This window comes from Syngnathoides biaculeatus, chromosome 11 (genome assembly GCF_019802595.1).
Source record: "Syngnathoides biaculeatus isolate LvHL_M chromosome 11, ASM1980259v1, whole genome shotgun sequence".
Classification (NCBI taxonomy): Eukaryota; Metazoa; Chordata; class Actinopteri; order Syngnathiformes; family Syngnathidae; genus Syngnathoides; species Syngnathoides biaculeatus.
This window is the reverse complement of record NC_084650.1, coordinates 3,535,279-3,552,518: the sequence shown is the minus strand read 5'-3', so window position 1 is coordinate 3,552,518 and position 17,240 is coordinate 3,535,279. Positions and strand designations below refer to the sequence as shown.

The 17,240-nt window shown below is 42.9% G+C and overlaps 1 protein-coding gene and 1 non-coding gene across 4 annotated transcripts in view; one reads left to right on the top strand and one right to left on the bottom strand.

The window, feature by feature from the left end:
- The window catches only part of commd5 (COMM domain containing 5), a 28,889-nt gene extending 12,422 nt beyond the window's left edge, over positions 1-16,467 (top strand). Inside the window, exons 4-7 of one of the 3 annotated variants that reach the window (XR_009797137.1) lie at positions 12,701-12,796; positions 12,881-12,956; positions 13,904-14,256; positions 16,050-16,467. Coding sequence is in view for 2 of the 3 variants with exons in the window: in XM_061835122.1 (XP_061691106.1) it covers positions 12,701-12,796; positions 12,881-12,956; positions 13,904-14,005 (274 nt within the window). In the remaining variant the exon portion in view is untranslated. Of the gene's footprint in view, positions 1-12,700; positions 12,797-12,880; positions 12,957-13,903 lie in introns of all 3 variants that reach the window. The other 2 variants (XM_061835122.1, XM_061835123.1) reach the window with 2 other exon arrangements.
- Positions 15,391-15,463, bottom strand: trnat-agu (transfer RNA threonine (anticodon AGU)). Its single transcript has one exon. It is a non-coding gene; the product is annotated as a tRNA-Thr (tRNA).
- Positions 16,468-17,240: the final 773 nt, after the last annotated feature.

The window sequence follows — 17,240 nt, the reverse complement described above, 5'->3', positions numbered from 1 at the left end:
ATGTGGTTGATGAATAGTATGCCAAAGTAGGTGATGAATGGTCTTCACTGGAAAATGTGTTAGAATGGAGAAGGGTTTTTGTCATTCACACATTTTTCCTGGAAACGGGTAAATGTAGATGATGGTGTTGCAGATGGTGGAGCGACCTCTGAGGTGTTATGGTTCATTTTTATGTCAACCTGTGTGTGTGAATATCACTAGCCTATTCCTCAAAAGCTTCGCGGTGCTGGCTGATGACATGACTACAGGGCCAACCCTTGAGGGAAACCAGAGGAGATGAAGAGTTATGGCTGGAACCGGTTTTGTGTCCTAAAGCTGCAGTGAAAATAGGAGGCTCATTGATGGTGGTGATCCAGCATCTCCTTCCACCAGCAGATTCATCAGTATGGTATGGGCTAAAAAAAAGTCAGACTGAAACCTTTCAAAGAGGCTATTCCCCTTGGATTTTCTTGAACCTTAGTAGTCAGTAATTTCTCTGGTACTTTATAAATGAAGGGGAGCTTTGATATAGATCTGTAGGTAGTGATCTCGATTCATGATTGTGGGGTTGTTGTTGTTGTTCTTGTGGCCAAAGCAGGAAAAACACCCCAAAATCATCCCTCACTGTTGGAACTGTATTTTTTTTGGGTTGAAGACCTTGCCATTCTTTCTTCATACATTGAACAGCATCTGTATGGTGTTAGGTCCAAAGCACGGACTTCTCACTCAATGTGGACCCAGAGGCTCCGGCACCAGGATAGAATGATTGAGACAGAGGCAGAGTTATTTTTTACCAAACTGCAGTTTGGGGAGAACTCGGGGAAGAAGAACATATTCTTCAGCCCGCACGTAAGACTCTCTCCGAGCCCCTCCAAAACCACACATTTTATTGAGCTTCACACATAAGGTGGGGGAGAGCAGGTTTCACAAGACAAGTAAAGTTGTCATACAGAGACAGTTAATCTTCTCAAGGCCGGGTGTCCTCTGATTAGACACAGTTCTTCCTGTTACAAAAACCCACAAGAATGCAGCTATCATAAATTTGCAGTCACCTTGAGCTCTTAAGCCCACAAGAATGCAGCTATCATAAATTTGCAGTCACTTTGAGCTCTTAAACTTCCCATAGACAAACAGTACACACACACACACATCTTTGCACAGTAACAGAGTTATTAAAAGAGATTTATGACACATGAGGTGACACATTTCACAGGCCTCTGTGAAATGTGTAAGCTTATCTTACATTTCCCCCCTGTTGTGGATTTTTGGAACATCAATTGAGCTCAGTCCTATAACAGGTTTTAGAGCACAACATCATAATAATGCACAACATAGGTACCCAGTCAGGGGGAGGCGAAAACCCTCTTAATAGGGAAAAATTCCTCCCCTGCCCTCCGCTTGGAGCGACAGCCTCATGACCTGGCTGAGAAGGGAATCAAATAAAAAATGGCAGAGAACACAGTAAACCTAAATAAAGAGGGAAAGAAAGCGGAGGACAGAGGTTACTAGCACATGTCCTCACCGGTGGGGTTTGGTTCTCAGTACCGCACCCGTAGACAGTAGGAAATCAGTCAGTATTTATACCGGGTCGTCACCATAGTAGCTGCTTTAAGTGACAGGATGGACCCTTTTGGTGTGGGACTGGTGAATCCACGTCTCTCTCTCCGCGATTTTGACAGCTGTGGGTTTGGTCAGGAGCACTGTGAATGGGCCTTCCCACCTCGGGCTGGACCAGCACTTCCTCTTGATGACCTTTATCAGCACCTGGTCTCCTGGAGTCAGCGATTCCTGTGTGGAAGGGAGAGAAGGACCTGGCAGATCATTTGGTCTTTTCACATTGTCATTTTGGAAAAGTCTAAGCAGCCAGTCTGTCATGGGGTCAAGTTCCCCTTTTTCCTCCTGTACTCCTGACGCTTCCCATAATGGAAGATGAAAAGGTCTTCCTTTTACTGCCTCAAAAGGTGTGATGCCTGTTACTGTTGGAACTATTCTCATGTATGTTTTGACTAAGGGCAAACACTCTGGCCATGGTTTCCCTGTTTCTTCCATGGTCTTTTTGAGTCTAAGTTTAATAGTGCCATTAGTTCTCTCCACTAGTCCTGCACTCTGTGGATGATAAGCACAGTGATGTTTTAGGCTGATCCCTAGATGTTGGGCCATTTCTCCAATAATTTGGTTTACAAAATGTGACCCATTGTCACTCCAAATAACTCTTGGAATACCGTGATCTGGGATGATGTTTTTACATATAGCTTTTGCTACTGTCAGTGCATCTGGCTTTTTTGCTGGGAAGATTTCTACCCATTTTGAGAATGAGTCCACTATTACTAAGCAGTATTTGTGTGGACCGGATCTGTTCAGTTCTATGAAATCCATGTGGATGATTTCAAATGGGTAAGACCCTTGTGGGCACTTCCCTCTTGTAGGTCTGACATTTCCCTGAGCATTGTGTTTGCAGCATGTGAGGCACGATCTGCAAAAATTTTTAAAATAGGTAATGAGGCCTTTAGTACAGTAGAAGTTATTTTCTACTATCCCCACCATCCCCCCTGTTGAGACATGGCTTGGCCCATGACTCAATTTAGCCACTGCTTGAAAAAGACTCCGAGGGAGGCAGGGTTTGTCCAAAACTCTGTAAATGCCCAGGCCGTCCATTTTTGCTCCTGCTGCAGTCCACTGTTGCTTTTCATTCGGCGGGGCATTGTCCTGCATGTCCTTCAGAACTTGGAGAGGGATGATGTCTTGCTTCTACGAAGGATGTGTCGTTCGTTCACACTTATCTTCATCTGTGCTGTCTGCTTCTTCTTGAACATGGGTGTGGCTGGTTCCCATCGCTGCTTGTTTTGCTGCTTGGTCAGCTTTAGCATTCCCTTGGGAGACTGGATCTGTGGCTTTCGTGTGGGCTTTGCACTTACAGAGAGCAATTCTCCTTGGGAGTAGAACTGCTTGGAGTAAGGCTTTGAGCAGGTCAGCATGCTGGACTGGTTTTCCACTGATGTTTGCATGCCTCTCCTGGCCCATTGTGCAGCAAAGACGTGGAGCGTTGAATAGGCATATTGGCTGTCCATATATATCGTGACCTCTTGACCTTGGAAGAGTTTGCATGCTTCTGTGAGTGCCACGATTTCTGCTGCATGCGCTGACCAGTTGCCAGGGAGCTTTCCCGCTTTGAGTATTGCCTCTTCTGTTACCACTGCATAGCCTGTATTGTTCTTCATCTGTCATCTGTGTTGCAGTTCTTTCTAGGTCACGGACAACTGAGGTTGGACCAACGTTGTCAAGGTCCAGTGAATAAAATTCATCCGGTGGTCCGTTTCCTTGGCTGACACAGGCGTCCATCTGTTCCATAGTTTTGATTGGTTTGATCCCATCTTCCGTGTCAGTCAGGTTTATTCTCAGTGCTGTCAGTAGGTCTCTGTCCATTAGATTCACAGGGCAGGTGTTGCTCATAACAAACTTGGTTTCAATTTGTTGGCCATCTTCATCCCCTACCAACACCGGGTGAGACCATAGTTCGCGTTGTGCTCGGCCTCCAGCTCCTATCACTATGATTTGTCTTCTGGAAGCTTTTACTCCCTTAACTGGATCTATCAGGACCGAATGGTCTGCTCCAGTGTCACATAAAAATTTTGTTGGTTTTTTAAATGGCCCAACTTTGAGCCACCGAAATGGTTTGGGTCTTAAGCGGTCTTCCAGATTTAAGATGGAGAGGTCGAAAACTTGGATTGATGATGCTTCCTCCGGGTCTGGTGGTTCTTCTGGCTCATCACCCTCATCTTCTTCTCCCTCTAATAGTCATTGATCATATTGTGGATTGAATGGGGGGTTTCTTGGTGGTTCTCGGTTGCTCCCTCCCTTCCGGCTGTTCGGGAGGGGGCATTCACGTGCCATGTGTCCCTCTTTCTGGCAGTTGAAACACTTCTTGGGACTCCTGCATTCTCTAGTCAGGTGTCCTGGTTTCCCACAGTTGTAGCACTTCAGGCTTGGTCCCCCTTTTTGTTGACCTTGACCTCTTTGACCTCTCCTTTCTCCTCCTCTTTGCATAGCGTACACCTCAGAGGACTCGTGTGTCTCAGTAGACGTCGCCATTCCTCTTATGGCTGCAGTCAGCGCTGCCATGGCTGTTGTGCTGTCCATTCCCTTCTTTCTTCTATGGTTCTCCTCTGCATGACTGGCCCAGTCCATCAATTGGTTGGTGTTCAAAGTTCTGTGAGTCACACAGTGTTTTTGGATGAACCCGCTGATGTGTGGTTGGAAACCGTCCATAAGGCATTGTCTTAGCTGGCTGTGGTAGGGACCATTGTCGTTAGCATCTTCAGGAAGCCCACTGTTGGTTTTGAATATTCCTTCCAGTCTGATCTTGAAATCATGGACTGATTCTTCTGGTTTCTGGCGGCACTGTCTGATTTTGCTGTAATCTGGTGGCTTCTGGTAAGCTGTCATTACTCGCTCCAGTACTTCATCCATCCTGGTAGTCAGGAGGGGGTCATCTGGGCGTAGGATTGGTCCATTGTTTCCTCCACAGGGGTTAAAATTTCCTCTCACTCTTCCCCAACAATGTTTCAGCGCTGTCTTGAATGCTGTCTCCGCTTCAGTCCCATTAAGTGAAAAGAGCTTATTAGTTCTCTGAAATTAGAACACCAGGAAGTTGGGTCTGTCTCTGGATCCCCCAGGCCTGTACAGGCTTCAGAACATTCAGTTGCTGTCCATGGTCTTGGCACTAGGATGGTGGGTTCGTTATCTCCATCCATCCCATAATGAGGATTGGCAACAGCATACAGTGGGTACATCTCTGCAGCTCCACTTGTAGTTCCACTTGGCCCCCCTGGGTGGCGTTGTTTCCTTGCTGGGGTCTGCTCCTGCCAATCAGATAAGCTGGGGTAGATCTTCACTTTTGTCTCATCAGCCCTCCGGCGTCCCCCTCTGGTGGTGATCGGCGAGAATGCAGGGGCTGGAGGATCTGTTGCTTCTCTCCAATCTTCTTTTTCCTCTTCAGCCCCGCCTTCTGCTGGGCTTTGGCTCACTGCTAGGGTGGTTTCACTTCCTCTTGCGCTTGCAGCTTGCTGGTGTGCGTTTCCTGTTGCTGATCTTCTCTGTGGCGCGGTTGTTTTCTTCATCTGGCTTGATGCCAAGGGCAGCAATCAACCCCCCTGTTTGTCTTTCTCGTCTCTTTTTTTCTGTTCTTTTTCTTTTATATCGCTCTGCCTTTTAACACACTGGTCTTCCCAAATTTTCAACTTACTTAATTCCATCTCAACTTTCCCTGTCTTCTTTCCCTTTCTCACCTTCTCTTCCCATCGAGTTTTCATGCATGCTTTTAATCTCTTAATTTCCTCCGGATCTTTAAGATCGGGTCGGAAATCATATTTATTGACCCATTTTCTCAAATACTCACAACTACCCGGATGATGTCTCTGCATAAATTTCACATCAGGAGGTTCAGCCACCTCTTTTGTCTCTGCTTGTCCCTTTTTTTTTTTTTTTGTCCTTTGTTGCTCCTAAGGCGAGATTTATTTTAGAAAATTCTGAATTTTGACGGGTGTGGTTGGGGCTCACGAACCTCCTCCTCCTCTGCTCACTTGTGCAGCGTCCTGCAGCGTTTACTCTATTTTAGTTTCACCTAGAAACTTCGCGTATGCAGAAACCTATTCTGCTTGGTCTCACCTAGAGACTTACACGTATTTTACTCTTTACAGAAACCTATTCTGTCTGTGTCTCACCTAGAGACAAGTTTTAAAAGGCAGGAAGTATCGGAGCGGTCCTCACACACCACTTTTAGTCTCCTATTTTAACGTAATTTTACTACTTGTTAAATCTGGGTTTATTTCCGCTCTATTTTATTTTTAGATGTTAAGTTATACCATATAACCATCCTATGAGACCAAATAAGTTTTATCCTACCTCAGTGCCGTGGCCCTGGTCCGTTGGGACCCGTCACCCGACGGTCCGGTCCGGCGCTGGATCAGCGATGCGACCGATTTTTCAATGGAGGACACTGGTACCAGATTCTTGGTCTCGTTGATCCCGCGTCGTTCCAGGCGTCAAGCTGTTGGGTTCCCGGGTTTCGGCACCAGAGAAATGTTAGGTCCAAAGCACGGACTTCTCACTCAATGTGGACCCAGATGCTCCGGCACCAGGATAGAATGATTGAGACAGAGGCAGAGTTATTTTTTACCAAACTGCAGTTTGGGGAGAACTCGGGGAAGAAGAACATATTCTTCAGCCCGCACGTAAGACTCTCTCCGAGCCCCTCCAAAACCACACATTTTATTGAGCTTCACACATAGAGTGGGGGAGAGCAGGTTTCACAAGACAAGTAAAGTTGTTATACAGAGACAGTTAATCTTCTCAAGGCCGGGTGTCCTCTGATTAGACACAGTTCTTCCTGTTACAAAAACCCACAAGAATGCAGCTATCATAAATTTGCAGTCACCTTGAGCTCTTAAGCCCACAAGAATGCAGCTATCATAAATTTGCAGTCACTTTGAGCTCTTAAACTTCCCATAGACAAACAGTACACACGCACATCTTTGCACAGTAACAGAGTTATTAAAAGAGATTTATGACACATGAGGTGATACATTTCACAGGCCTCTGTGAAATGTGTAAGCTTATCTTACAATGGCCACACAGCTCAACTTTTGTTTCCACCAATGAACTGACTTACAAAAGTCACCCCCATGTTCCATATTTCCTTGGGCAAACCTCAGTTAGGCTTTGATGTGCTGCTCTGAGACTACTGTAAGTTTCATGATGACCATGAAGTCTACCACACTGAAGAGCCCTCACAACAGTCTTACATGAAACATTAAGCACAGTTCAGCAACAAACCAAGTCCAATTTAGAAATGACTATATTTTCAATGTTCTAGTAATCAACCTATTGCCTATTATATCACTATATACATTTAATTATTTATATAAGTTTCTTAGATTTTGTGCAAATCAATGACAATTTGTGAAGCTGCACTTTAGAGATGTCCAGTTGAGGTCACCATCCACACAAAATACAAACACATGGAATTGAGCTTGCTTTGAGTTTTGGTGACAACCAACAGCCCATGTGAACACAGTTGTTAATGGGTGATTTTCTGGTTAACCCATTGTGCTGTTCCTCACACAGATGGTCCTGGTAATGTAGTCAGTAAAAAAAAAAAAAAAAGCATGATGAAATCCCTTCTCAAGCCATCCCTTGTCACTTATTGTGGTGGAGGGGTTTGTGTGTCCCGATGATCATAGGAGCTAAGTTGTCTGGGGCTTCATGCCACTGGTAGGGTCACCCATGGCCAAAAGGTCCTAGGTGAGGGATTAGACAAAGTACGACTCCATAACCCCGATGACGAGTACAAAAATTGGATCTTGGGTTCCCTTGCCCGGACACAGGTTACCGGGGCCCCCCGATGGAGCCAGGCCTGGAGGTGGGGATTGAAGGCGAGCGCCTGGTGGCCAGGCCTGGACCCATGGGGCTCGACCGAGCGGAGCCCAAAAGGGTAACATGGCTCCCCTTCCCATGGGGTAGCCACCTATGCGAGGGGCCATAGGGGTCGGGTGCGATGTGAGCTGGGCGGCGGCCAAAGGTGGGGACCTTGGCAATCTGATTCCCGGCTACTAAACTAGCTCGAGGGACATGGAATGTCACCTCTTTGGCAAGTAAGGAACCTGAGTTGGTGCATGAGGTCGAGAAGTTCCGACTAGATATAATCGGACTCGCCCCTACGCACCACTTGGGCTCTGGCACCACACCTCTTGAGAGGGGTTGGACTCTGTTCCACTCTGGAGTTGCCCACGGTGAGAGACGCTGAGTAGGTGTGGATATACTTATTGCCCCCCAGCTCAGGGCCTGTTCGTTGGGGTTTACCCCGGTGGATGTGAAGGTCTCCTCCCTCTGCCTTCAGGTAGGGGGACGGGTCGTGGCTGTTTTTTGTGCTTTTGCACCAAACACCAGTTCAGAGTACCCACCCTTTTTGGAGTCCTTAGAGCGAGTGCTGCAGAGCGCCCCCTCTGGGGACTCCATCATTCTACTGGGGGACCTCAATGCCCACGTGGGCAATGACAGTGAGACCTGGAAGGGTGTGATTGGGAAGAACGGTCCCCCTGATCAGAACCCAAGTGGTGTTCTGTTACAGGACGTCTGTCTTCATCACGGATTGTCCATAACAAACAACATGTTCAGGCATAAGTGTCCACATGTCCACCTGGCACCACACCCTAGGTTGCAGTTTGATGATCAACTCTGTGGTCGTTTCATCGGACTTGCGACCGGATGTGTTGGACACTCGGGTGAAAACAGACCAACTTACATAGCTGAATACAAAACTCCTTTACTGCTTCTACCGCTGCTCTTGTAGGTCACTCTATGTTCTTGTCTCTCCTGGAAATAAGTGTTCACCACTGCCAATTATGTCCTTTTTGTGAAGTTCACCACCATCTGCCCCTCAAAGTTCCTTTGCTGAATGCCTTACTTAGCGATCAATTCTTCATCGGCTCTGTGTCCTTCAAAAAGATGTCCATTGAAATCTGCACCAATCACAACTCTCTCTCTGTCTGGGATGCTCAGGACTACTTCGTCTAGGTCCTTCCAGAATATCTCTTTCAACTCGAAGTCACATCCTACCTGTGGGGCATAGCCACTAACCACATTATACATAACACGCTCAATTTCAAGTTTCATCAACATCACTCGATCTGATACTCTTTTCACCTCCAAGACATTCTTAGCCAGCTATCCTTTTAAAATAACCCCTACTCCATTTCTCTTCCTATCTACTCCATGTTACAATAATTTAAACCCTGCACCTAAACCTCTAGTCTTACTCCCTTTCCACTTGCTCTCTTGGATGCACAATATATAAACCCTTCTCCTAATCATCATGTCAACTAACTCCTGAGCTTTTCCTGTCATAGTCCCGACATTCAAAGTCCCTACATACAGCTGTATGGTCTGTGCATTCCTCTTCTTCTTCTGCCAACTAAGCCGTTTTCCTCCTATTTTTTTGTCTTCGACCTACATTATCTGAATTTCTACCTACGCCTTGCAGATTAACATTTCCAGGGGCGGGCGTAGGAAGCCCGTGCCACAATCTAAACGTTATGGAATTCGTATTATGAACGCTCATATATGTTTGGCACAGTTTTATGCCGGATGCCCTTCCTGACGCAACCCTCTGCATTTATCCGGGCTTGGGACCGGTCGACAGATCAATATTGTGCTCCACAACGTGCTGCAGATAGTCAAAAAAAAAAACAAAAAAACAATCAAATAAACATAGTCAGCACATAAGATACATAATTCACATATAACCTAATTTATGTTAAAGTTAAGGTCAAATAAAAGCAATCACATAAAATAGAAAAAAAAACAAGTAATGGAAAATATGTTCATAAACAGGAAAGATAATTTTTACTTGTGGATATTATAGCAATTATTTATTAAATCACAGCAAACTATTTCTGCTGATTTTCTCACAACAATGTAGAGTGCCACCAGAACGTATTCACGCCTTTTCACGTTTTCCTGCTACAGACAAAAGTAACTTATGTTTAGTTTTCTTTGAAAAAAAACTATGCTTAAAATATTCTATAAAGACATGGTAAAAATATTTTCAGACCAACATTTATTTTTAAGAAATGAAAACATTCATACATAATCCTTCCTAGATCTGTCCATCCAACCAAGTTGAGTAACCGAAGAAGAAGGGCCTTGGTCAAAGAGGTGAACAAAAACCTTTTAGTCATTAAGGTGGAGCTCCAGTGTTCCCTTAATGAGCTTGGAGAATCATCCAGAAGGTCAACAGTTTCTAACGCACTCCACCAATCAGGCCCTTATCGTAAAGTGGCCAGACAAGTCACTTCTCACTAAAAAGCACATGGCAACCTGCTTGGAGTTTGCCAAAAGCCACTGTAAGGTTTCTCAGACTTGCATAAGTAAAATTCTCTGGTCTGATGAAACTAAAATAGAACTTTTTGGCCTTAATTGCAACCGTCATACCTAGGGAAGAAGAGAAACTGTTCATCACCTCAACACCATCCCCACTGTTAAGCATGGTGGTGGCAGCATCAAGCTGCGGTGTTGTCGTTCTGTTGCAGGAATTGGGCAACTAGTCCACAGAGAGGGTAGATTACAGCTGCCAAATATAGAGAAATTATTCAAGAGAACTAGCTATAGAGTGCTCTGGAAGTCAGACTAGCATGTCCATTCATTTTCCAACATGACAATAACCCAAACCACTGAGCCAAGACAAAGGAGTAGCTTCTTGAACAGCCTGTGAAATCCCCTCGATTGTCCTAATCAAAGCCCCGACTTAAATCCAATCCAACATTTCCGGAATCATCAAAAAATGGCTATCCAACTTGACTGACCTTGAGAAGATATGCAAAGAAGAACATGAGATAATGCCCCAAAACAGGGGTCAAGCTTATAGACACAGATCCATGAAGAAAAAATATTAAGCCAAGGGTCTGAATACTTACTATTGTGTTTCAATGTTTATGGATTGCATATGCAAATATGGAAAAATCTCGAATAACTGAAGGGGTGTGAATACTTTCTACTGGCACTGTATAATATGAGTTTATATCCAATTATACTTAAAATTTATAAGTATCCAATCATTACTAGTCCAAGTAAAGCAATGCACATTTTGACTTACAAGTCAATTAATACACTGCACTGCACTTTTTTTTTCATCTTCCTTTTCTGACTGTGTGTGTGGGGTGACACTTAGCAGGGCACTCTACAATCGTTATAGATAATCCCAAAAAGATACATCGGGATAATGAAGAATTCAAGGTCACAACAATGAAAAAAACATGTGCATATCTGTTTGTAGGGTAAGGTTTTGAAAGGTCTACCTGATGAACAGAGGGAATGTAGATGATTGTTTAAAAGAAATTTACAACTGCATATACTAAATCTGAAATTGGTTGGTTAAACTACATATGGTACAGAAATTGTAGCGTTCAAATTTAAATTTTTACTTTACAGTGAAGAAAATGAATTTTTGAACACCCTGCTATATAGCAAGTTCTCCCACTTAGAAATCGTGGACAGGTCTGAAATTAAAAAGAAAAATCCAGAAATGACAATGTATGATTTTTTTAATGATTGATTTGTTTGATACAGTTGTAAATAAGTATTTGAACACCTGAGAAAACCAATGTTTATATTTGGTACAGTAGCCTTTGTTACTAATTACAGAGGTCAAATGTTTCCTGTAGGTGTTCACCAGGTTTGCACACACTGCAGGAGGGATTTTGGCCAACTCCTCCGTACAGATCTTCTCTAGATCAGACAGGTTTCTGGGCTGTTGCTGAGAAATATGGAGTTTCAGCTCCCTCCAAAGATTTTCTACTGGGTTTAGGTCTGGAGACTGGCTCGGCCATGCCAGAACCTTGATATGTTTCTTACGGAGTCACTCCTTGGTTTTCCTGGCTGTGTGCTACGGGTCATTGTCATGTTGAAAGACTCAGCCACGACCCATCTTCAATGCTCTGACTGAGGGAAAGAGGTTGTTCCCCAAAATCTCACAATACATGGCCACGGTCATCCTCTCCTTAATACACTGCAGTCGTCATGTCCCATGTGCAGGAAAACACCCTCAAAGCATGATGTTACCACCCCCCATGCTTCAGAGTAGGGATGGTGTTCTTGGGATAGAACTCATCATTCGTCCTCCTCCAAACACGGTTCATGAAGTTATGACAACAAAGTTCCATTTTGGTCTCACTTGACCACTAAATTTTCTCCCATGACTCCTCTGTGTCATCCAAATTGTCATTGGGAAACTTAAGACAGGCCTTGACATGTGCTGGTTTAAACAGGGGAACCTTCCATGCCATGGATGATTTCAAACCATGACGTTTATTACCAACAGTCACCTTGGAAACGTTGGTCCCAGCTCTTTTCAGGTCATTGACCATGTCCTGTCGTATAGTCCAGGGCTGATTCCTCACCTTTCTAAGGATCCTTGAGACCCCACGAGGTGATATCTTTCATGGGGCTCCACTCCAATTGAGACTGACTGTCATGTTTAGCTTCTTCCATTTTCTAATGATAGCTCCAACAGTGGACCTTTTTTCACCAAGCTGCTTGGCAATTTTCCGTAGCCCTTTCCAGCCGTGTTGTACAATTTTGTCTCTGGTGTCTTTGGACAGCTCTTTGGTTTTGTCCACGTTACAAATTCGAGTCTTACTGATTGTATGGGGTGGACAGGTGTCTTTATGCTGCTAACTACCTCACACAGGTGGATCTGATTCAGGATAATACATGAAGTGGAGGTGGACTTTTAAAGGCGGACTAACAGGTCTTTCAGGGTCAGAATTCTAGCTGATGGACAGGTGTTCAAATACTTATTTGGAGCTCTATCTCACACATAAATTGTTAAAAAATCATACATTGTGATTTCTGGATTTTTCTTTTTAGGTTCTCTCTCTCACAGTGGACATGCACTTTCGATGAAAATTTCAGACCCCTCCATGATTTCTAAGTGGGAGAACTTACAATACAGCAGGGTGTTCAAATACCTATTTTCTTCACTGTATATCTTTCACCCGGAAGATAAGCATCCACTAACCTCTGAAGTCCCAACTGATATCACTTTTTACCAAGATATTTGAGCAACTATCGAGTAGTCCTTTTAAATCAAGTGACCATGTGACACTAACTGCTTCTTCAGTCTAGAGCACAGGAAATGATAACAATCTTGCTACCTCTGTAATTGCAGCCGTACAGCTCTAGAAACTGCAAACTCTCAGAGGGATCCCCACCTGCCTACAATAGACGAATTTAAATGGCGAGTGGATGTGGCCATTTCTACAAGGTAAGGGAGGCTAACCAGCTAATAGAGAGTTCTCTTCTCTTCTCTGCGTCTGGTAAAGTAAGTTTCACATCTATGTCTCCTCAGCTCGTTGGCCAGAGCACTGCAGCCTTCTGTCTTGATGCAGATGAAATTGTCAGATGGAAATTTTCACCAATTTGAGGTAGGAAAACAATTAGTGGTAATTTAATGTGGAATTTGGTAATTATCAGTGCACAGTAAACTGAAGTGTGTTGTTACTATAAGAACAACTGATGTATCAATATGTGCATTTTACTAACATTTGTCCAATCAGCTTAACTTAATGTGTACAATGCTAAAACTTATGTTGTTGTAGACAATGTACTTTTTCCCGCCTACCTTGAGACATACTGTCCTCTCCCTGGTCAAAAGGTTACGCACACATACCTCCACGTTATTATGAAATATTATGGACAAGCTTAAAATAATGTTTCTAAGAATGCTCAACTTTATTCATCAACATCCAAAGGGTGTAAGCCTTCTTACAGTCTGTTTGTCAAATCAAAATCCAAAGCCTTTAATGTCATTATATGCTGTGCATACAACAAAATGATGACTGCTTCTCCACAAGATGCTCGGTGCAATAAAATATAATAAAAATTGAAGAATATCTTGGATAAAAACAACAGATAAAACAACAAGGCACAGTTATTGCTAAAATAAATAAATGAATGTGCAAAAGCCCAGCTATGGGGTAACAAACCCCCTGATAAGGGCTGTTCGGTCCCCGAACGACCGCTGTCAGAGTTTGGTCTGCATTTCCAGCAATAAGTCGGACTTGTTTCCGGTGAGAGTTGGACTCCACCAAGGCTGCCCGTCACCGATTTTGTTCACAACTTTTATGGAAAAATCAAAATCAAAAACAGAATGCTTTACGATGTAAAATGAATGGATGGATGTTGTTGCTGTCATTGTTTTATACTCAAGTTACTGTAAATTAGTAAAACGTTTCAGTCAAAAGGTGCCTCAATTCAGGTGTCATAATAATTTCTACCTGTTTTCAAGTTTTATTCAACCAGATTAACAAACAGCAAGAGAGCATCAACACATGATATGCAAATAACATAGTTTAATTGTTTTTCTGTACAGGTGCCACCTGCTAAATTCCAGGAGCTGCGCTACAATGTGGCTCTGATCCTCAAAGAAATGAATGATCTGGAGAAGAGAAGCATTCTTAAGATCCAAGACTGAAAAATAATCCATTGTCAATGAAAACATTGATAGTAATAAGAAAATCTTATTTCTGTTTGAAGTTTGAGATATAGACATCCATCCATTTTCTGAGCCGCCTATCCTCCCGAGGATCACAGCGGTGCTGGAGCCAATCCCAGCTATCATCGGGGTGAAGGCAGAGTACACCTTGAACTGGTTGCCAGCCAATCACAGGGCACATAGAGACAGTCAAGTCACACTCACAATCACCCCTACGGCCAATTTAAAGCGTATGTATCTATGTATGCATGTATATAATATCAACGGCTCAGATAATGGATGGATGAATATATATATATATATATATGTGTGTGTGTGTATATATATATATATATATATATCTCAGTATTTTCATACCATTTCATTTTGTACAAACACATACCAGGCGCAATGTCAGGTACATCTACAGAATCTAGTGAGATAGAATTAAAAAATGCAACCTTTACATGTTACTTTATTTGTTACAAGATGAGAGGTTTGCAGTGGTGTCATTCTACATCGCACTGAGTGCAAAACATTTTTGATGCAGCTCTTTTTTAAATTATTAGTTTAGAGAAAAACTGGTTGTATTTTGGGTGTCAGAAGCACACTTTTGTGTGTTCTGGTGCACATGAACTCGTGTCGTGTTCATGTGCACCCCCTTAAGTCTTTCACTGTGATATTTCAGCCATTTGCTGAAACATGTTCAATTTTTCATCATCAATGTACACACAGCACCCCCCATATTGACAGGGAAAAAAGATTTGTTGAATTTTTTTCCGATTTAGTAAAAACAAAAATGAAATACAGTTGTTCAAAATAATCAGTCCAATGTGACTAACCAGATTAATCCATGTTTTCAGTATATTTTTTTATTGCTACGTTAAACAAATTACTAGTAGGTGCAGTAGATTCTCAGACAAGCAACAAGACCCAGCATTCATGATTTATACCAGGGGTGCCCAGACTTTTTTACCCCAAGACTCTACTTTTCAAGCATCCAGCCTCTCGCGATCGACGGGAAGGGGAGGGGGTGACTTTTTTTTTTTTATGAATGACCAATGATGAAATAGAATGGCCAAGTCACAAAGATCTACCCACAACAAAAATGCAAAACGTATTTATTTTGAGAATTCTTTGCGTGTAAATTTATGTTTGTGTACCTTGCATAGCCGCATGAGCCAAAATTACACAACATAATTAACTTTAAAGATTTTTTGTAACTATTTGAGTCCATGTTGATGATCACTATAGAAAATGGACATCTGTGCTGCGTCAGTGGATACGTCCAACTCCAGTAAGTCATCTCAGATGAACGCACATATATGTTTGGCACAATTTTTACGCCGGATGGCCTTCCTGACGCAACCCTTCTCAGGGAGTGGAGGCCCCAGTGGGATACGAACCCACAACCCCTGGTTTACTAAACCAGTACTCTAACCACTGAGCTACAGGGCCTCCATTTGTCCAAGTGCAGTGAGAGAAACATCTATGATGTCCTTCCACACACCAGCCATGGCTTCACAGCACCGTGTAACTGTACTCCTTTACAGCTACATTGATTTTATTGAAGATATTTCCGCCTTATTTTTAAAAGATCGGAACAACTAGTCAGCTATGTCTCTTTTATGTGTGACGAACCCGGAAACGATGGTGGCGGCTTTCGCTGTTGAATTATATTGTGTGAAAAGTGACTGCTGTGTGGCCAGTTGGGATTTTTAGTTCATTCACGTCTCTCATTCTCAGCTTGAATGATGGTGTCGTATTTTCCAGAAACAGTTCGAAGATAGCGTTCCACATTTCCCAAACGCACTTTGAAAATGGCATCGTGAAAAAGTTATCCGTCTCACATTCCGTATGAAAGTGATTCGTTTTTGTCTTCTTTATTGCAGCATCCTTACTCATATTTGTTAAGATTTCTTATGCGAGAGCTTAAAATAGGGGGGAACTCACAGTCTGTTTTCCTGTACTGTTGTTGTTTGCACATGCGCAGTGAGCTAAAGTTTAAAAAAAAATACAGCTGATATCTTCTTTTTTTTTCTAGGCACGCCGTCGCGATCGACTGAAACTGCCGAACGACACATTGAGCACCCCTAATTTATACACTCAGGCTGTGCAATTTGGCAATTTGTTGATGGGGGTGTGTTAAAAAAGAAGCAGTCTGCCGTTGACTTTACAAACTCAAAACTATTTTGTACAAACTTTTTTACCTGTAGGATTTGATGATCCTTTGAATCACTATTTAGTTGTATGACCACTATTTGTTTTTTTTAATAACTGCTTCACATTTGTGTGTCATGGAATTGACCATCCTGTGGCACCTTTCAGCTGTTATTCCACTCCAATATTCCTTAACGACATTCCACAATGAATTTACATTTCTTGAATTTGCTTCAGAAACAGCATTTTTTTATGACACCCCACAAGTTCTTGATTGGATTAAAGTCATGACATTAACTTTGTTGGTTTGTAAGACTTTGCATGTTAACAAGTATGTTTGGGGTCAATTTCTTGTTGAAACATCCATTTCAAGGCCATGCCCACTTCAGCATAAGGCAACATGACCTCTTTCAAGTATTTTGATATGCAAGGCAATCCATGATCCCCGGTATGCAATAAATAGAACCAACACTATAGTAGGAAAAACGTGCCCATTTCAATATGCCACCATCCTGCAATTTTTTCACTGTGTACTAAGATGAGGAAAATCTAAGACCACAGTTGGTTAATCAAGATTGTGATTATCATATGCTCCCGCATTTCTTGGACACAGGGACCAAGAGAGTGGGCCACCTACCAGTGTGTTTGCTTTGAGGTTGGGTAATGAAGCCAAACAAAAGGTGTATGCACCGTGGTTCCTAAATGAGTGTTCAATATACACAAGGGATAAACTACATTGGCCAGGAATCGGACCCGGGCCTCCTGCATGGCAGGCGAGAATTTTACCGCTGAACCACCAATGCTTCTTGATCTGATACTTCGGCTTAATTAATTTAATTAATTCTAATGCTTTTGAACGGTTCGGTATTTAGAATAGACCCTTGTGAATCAAGACCAGGGGTGGCGAAACTGTTTGGCTCGGGGGCACATCAGCTTTTAAAATTTGATAGATGGACCAGGGCAGCACAAAATATGATACAGATAAAAAATATATATATTTTTTTTTTTACAGTACATATCAAACCTACCCAGAAAAAAAACATTGAAGTATTAACATACCTTTTAATGAGAACAG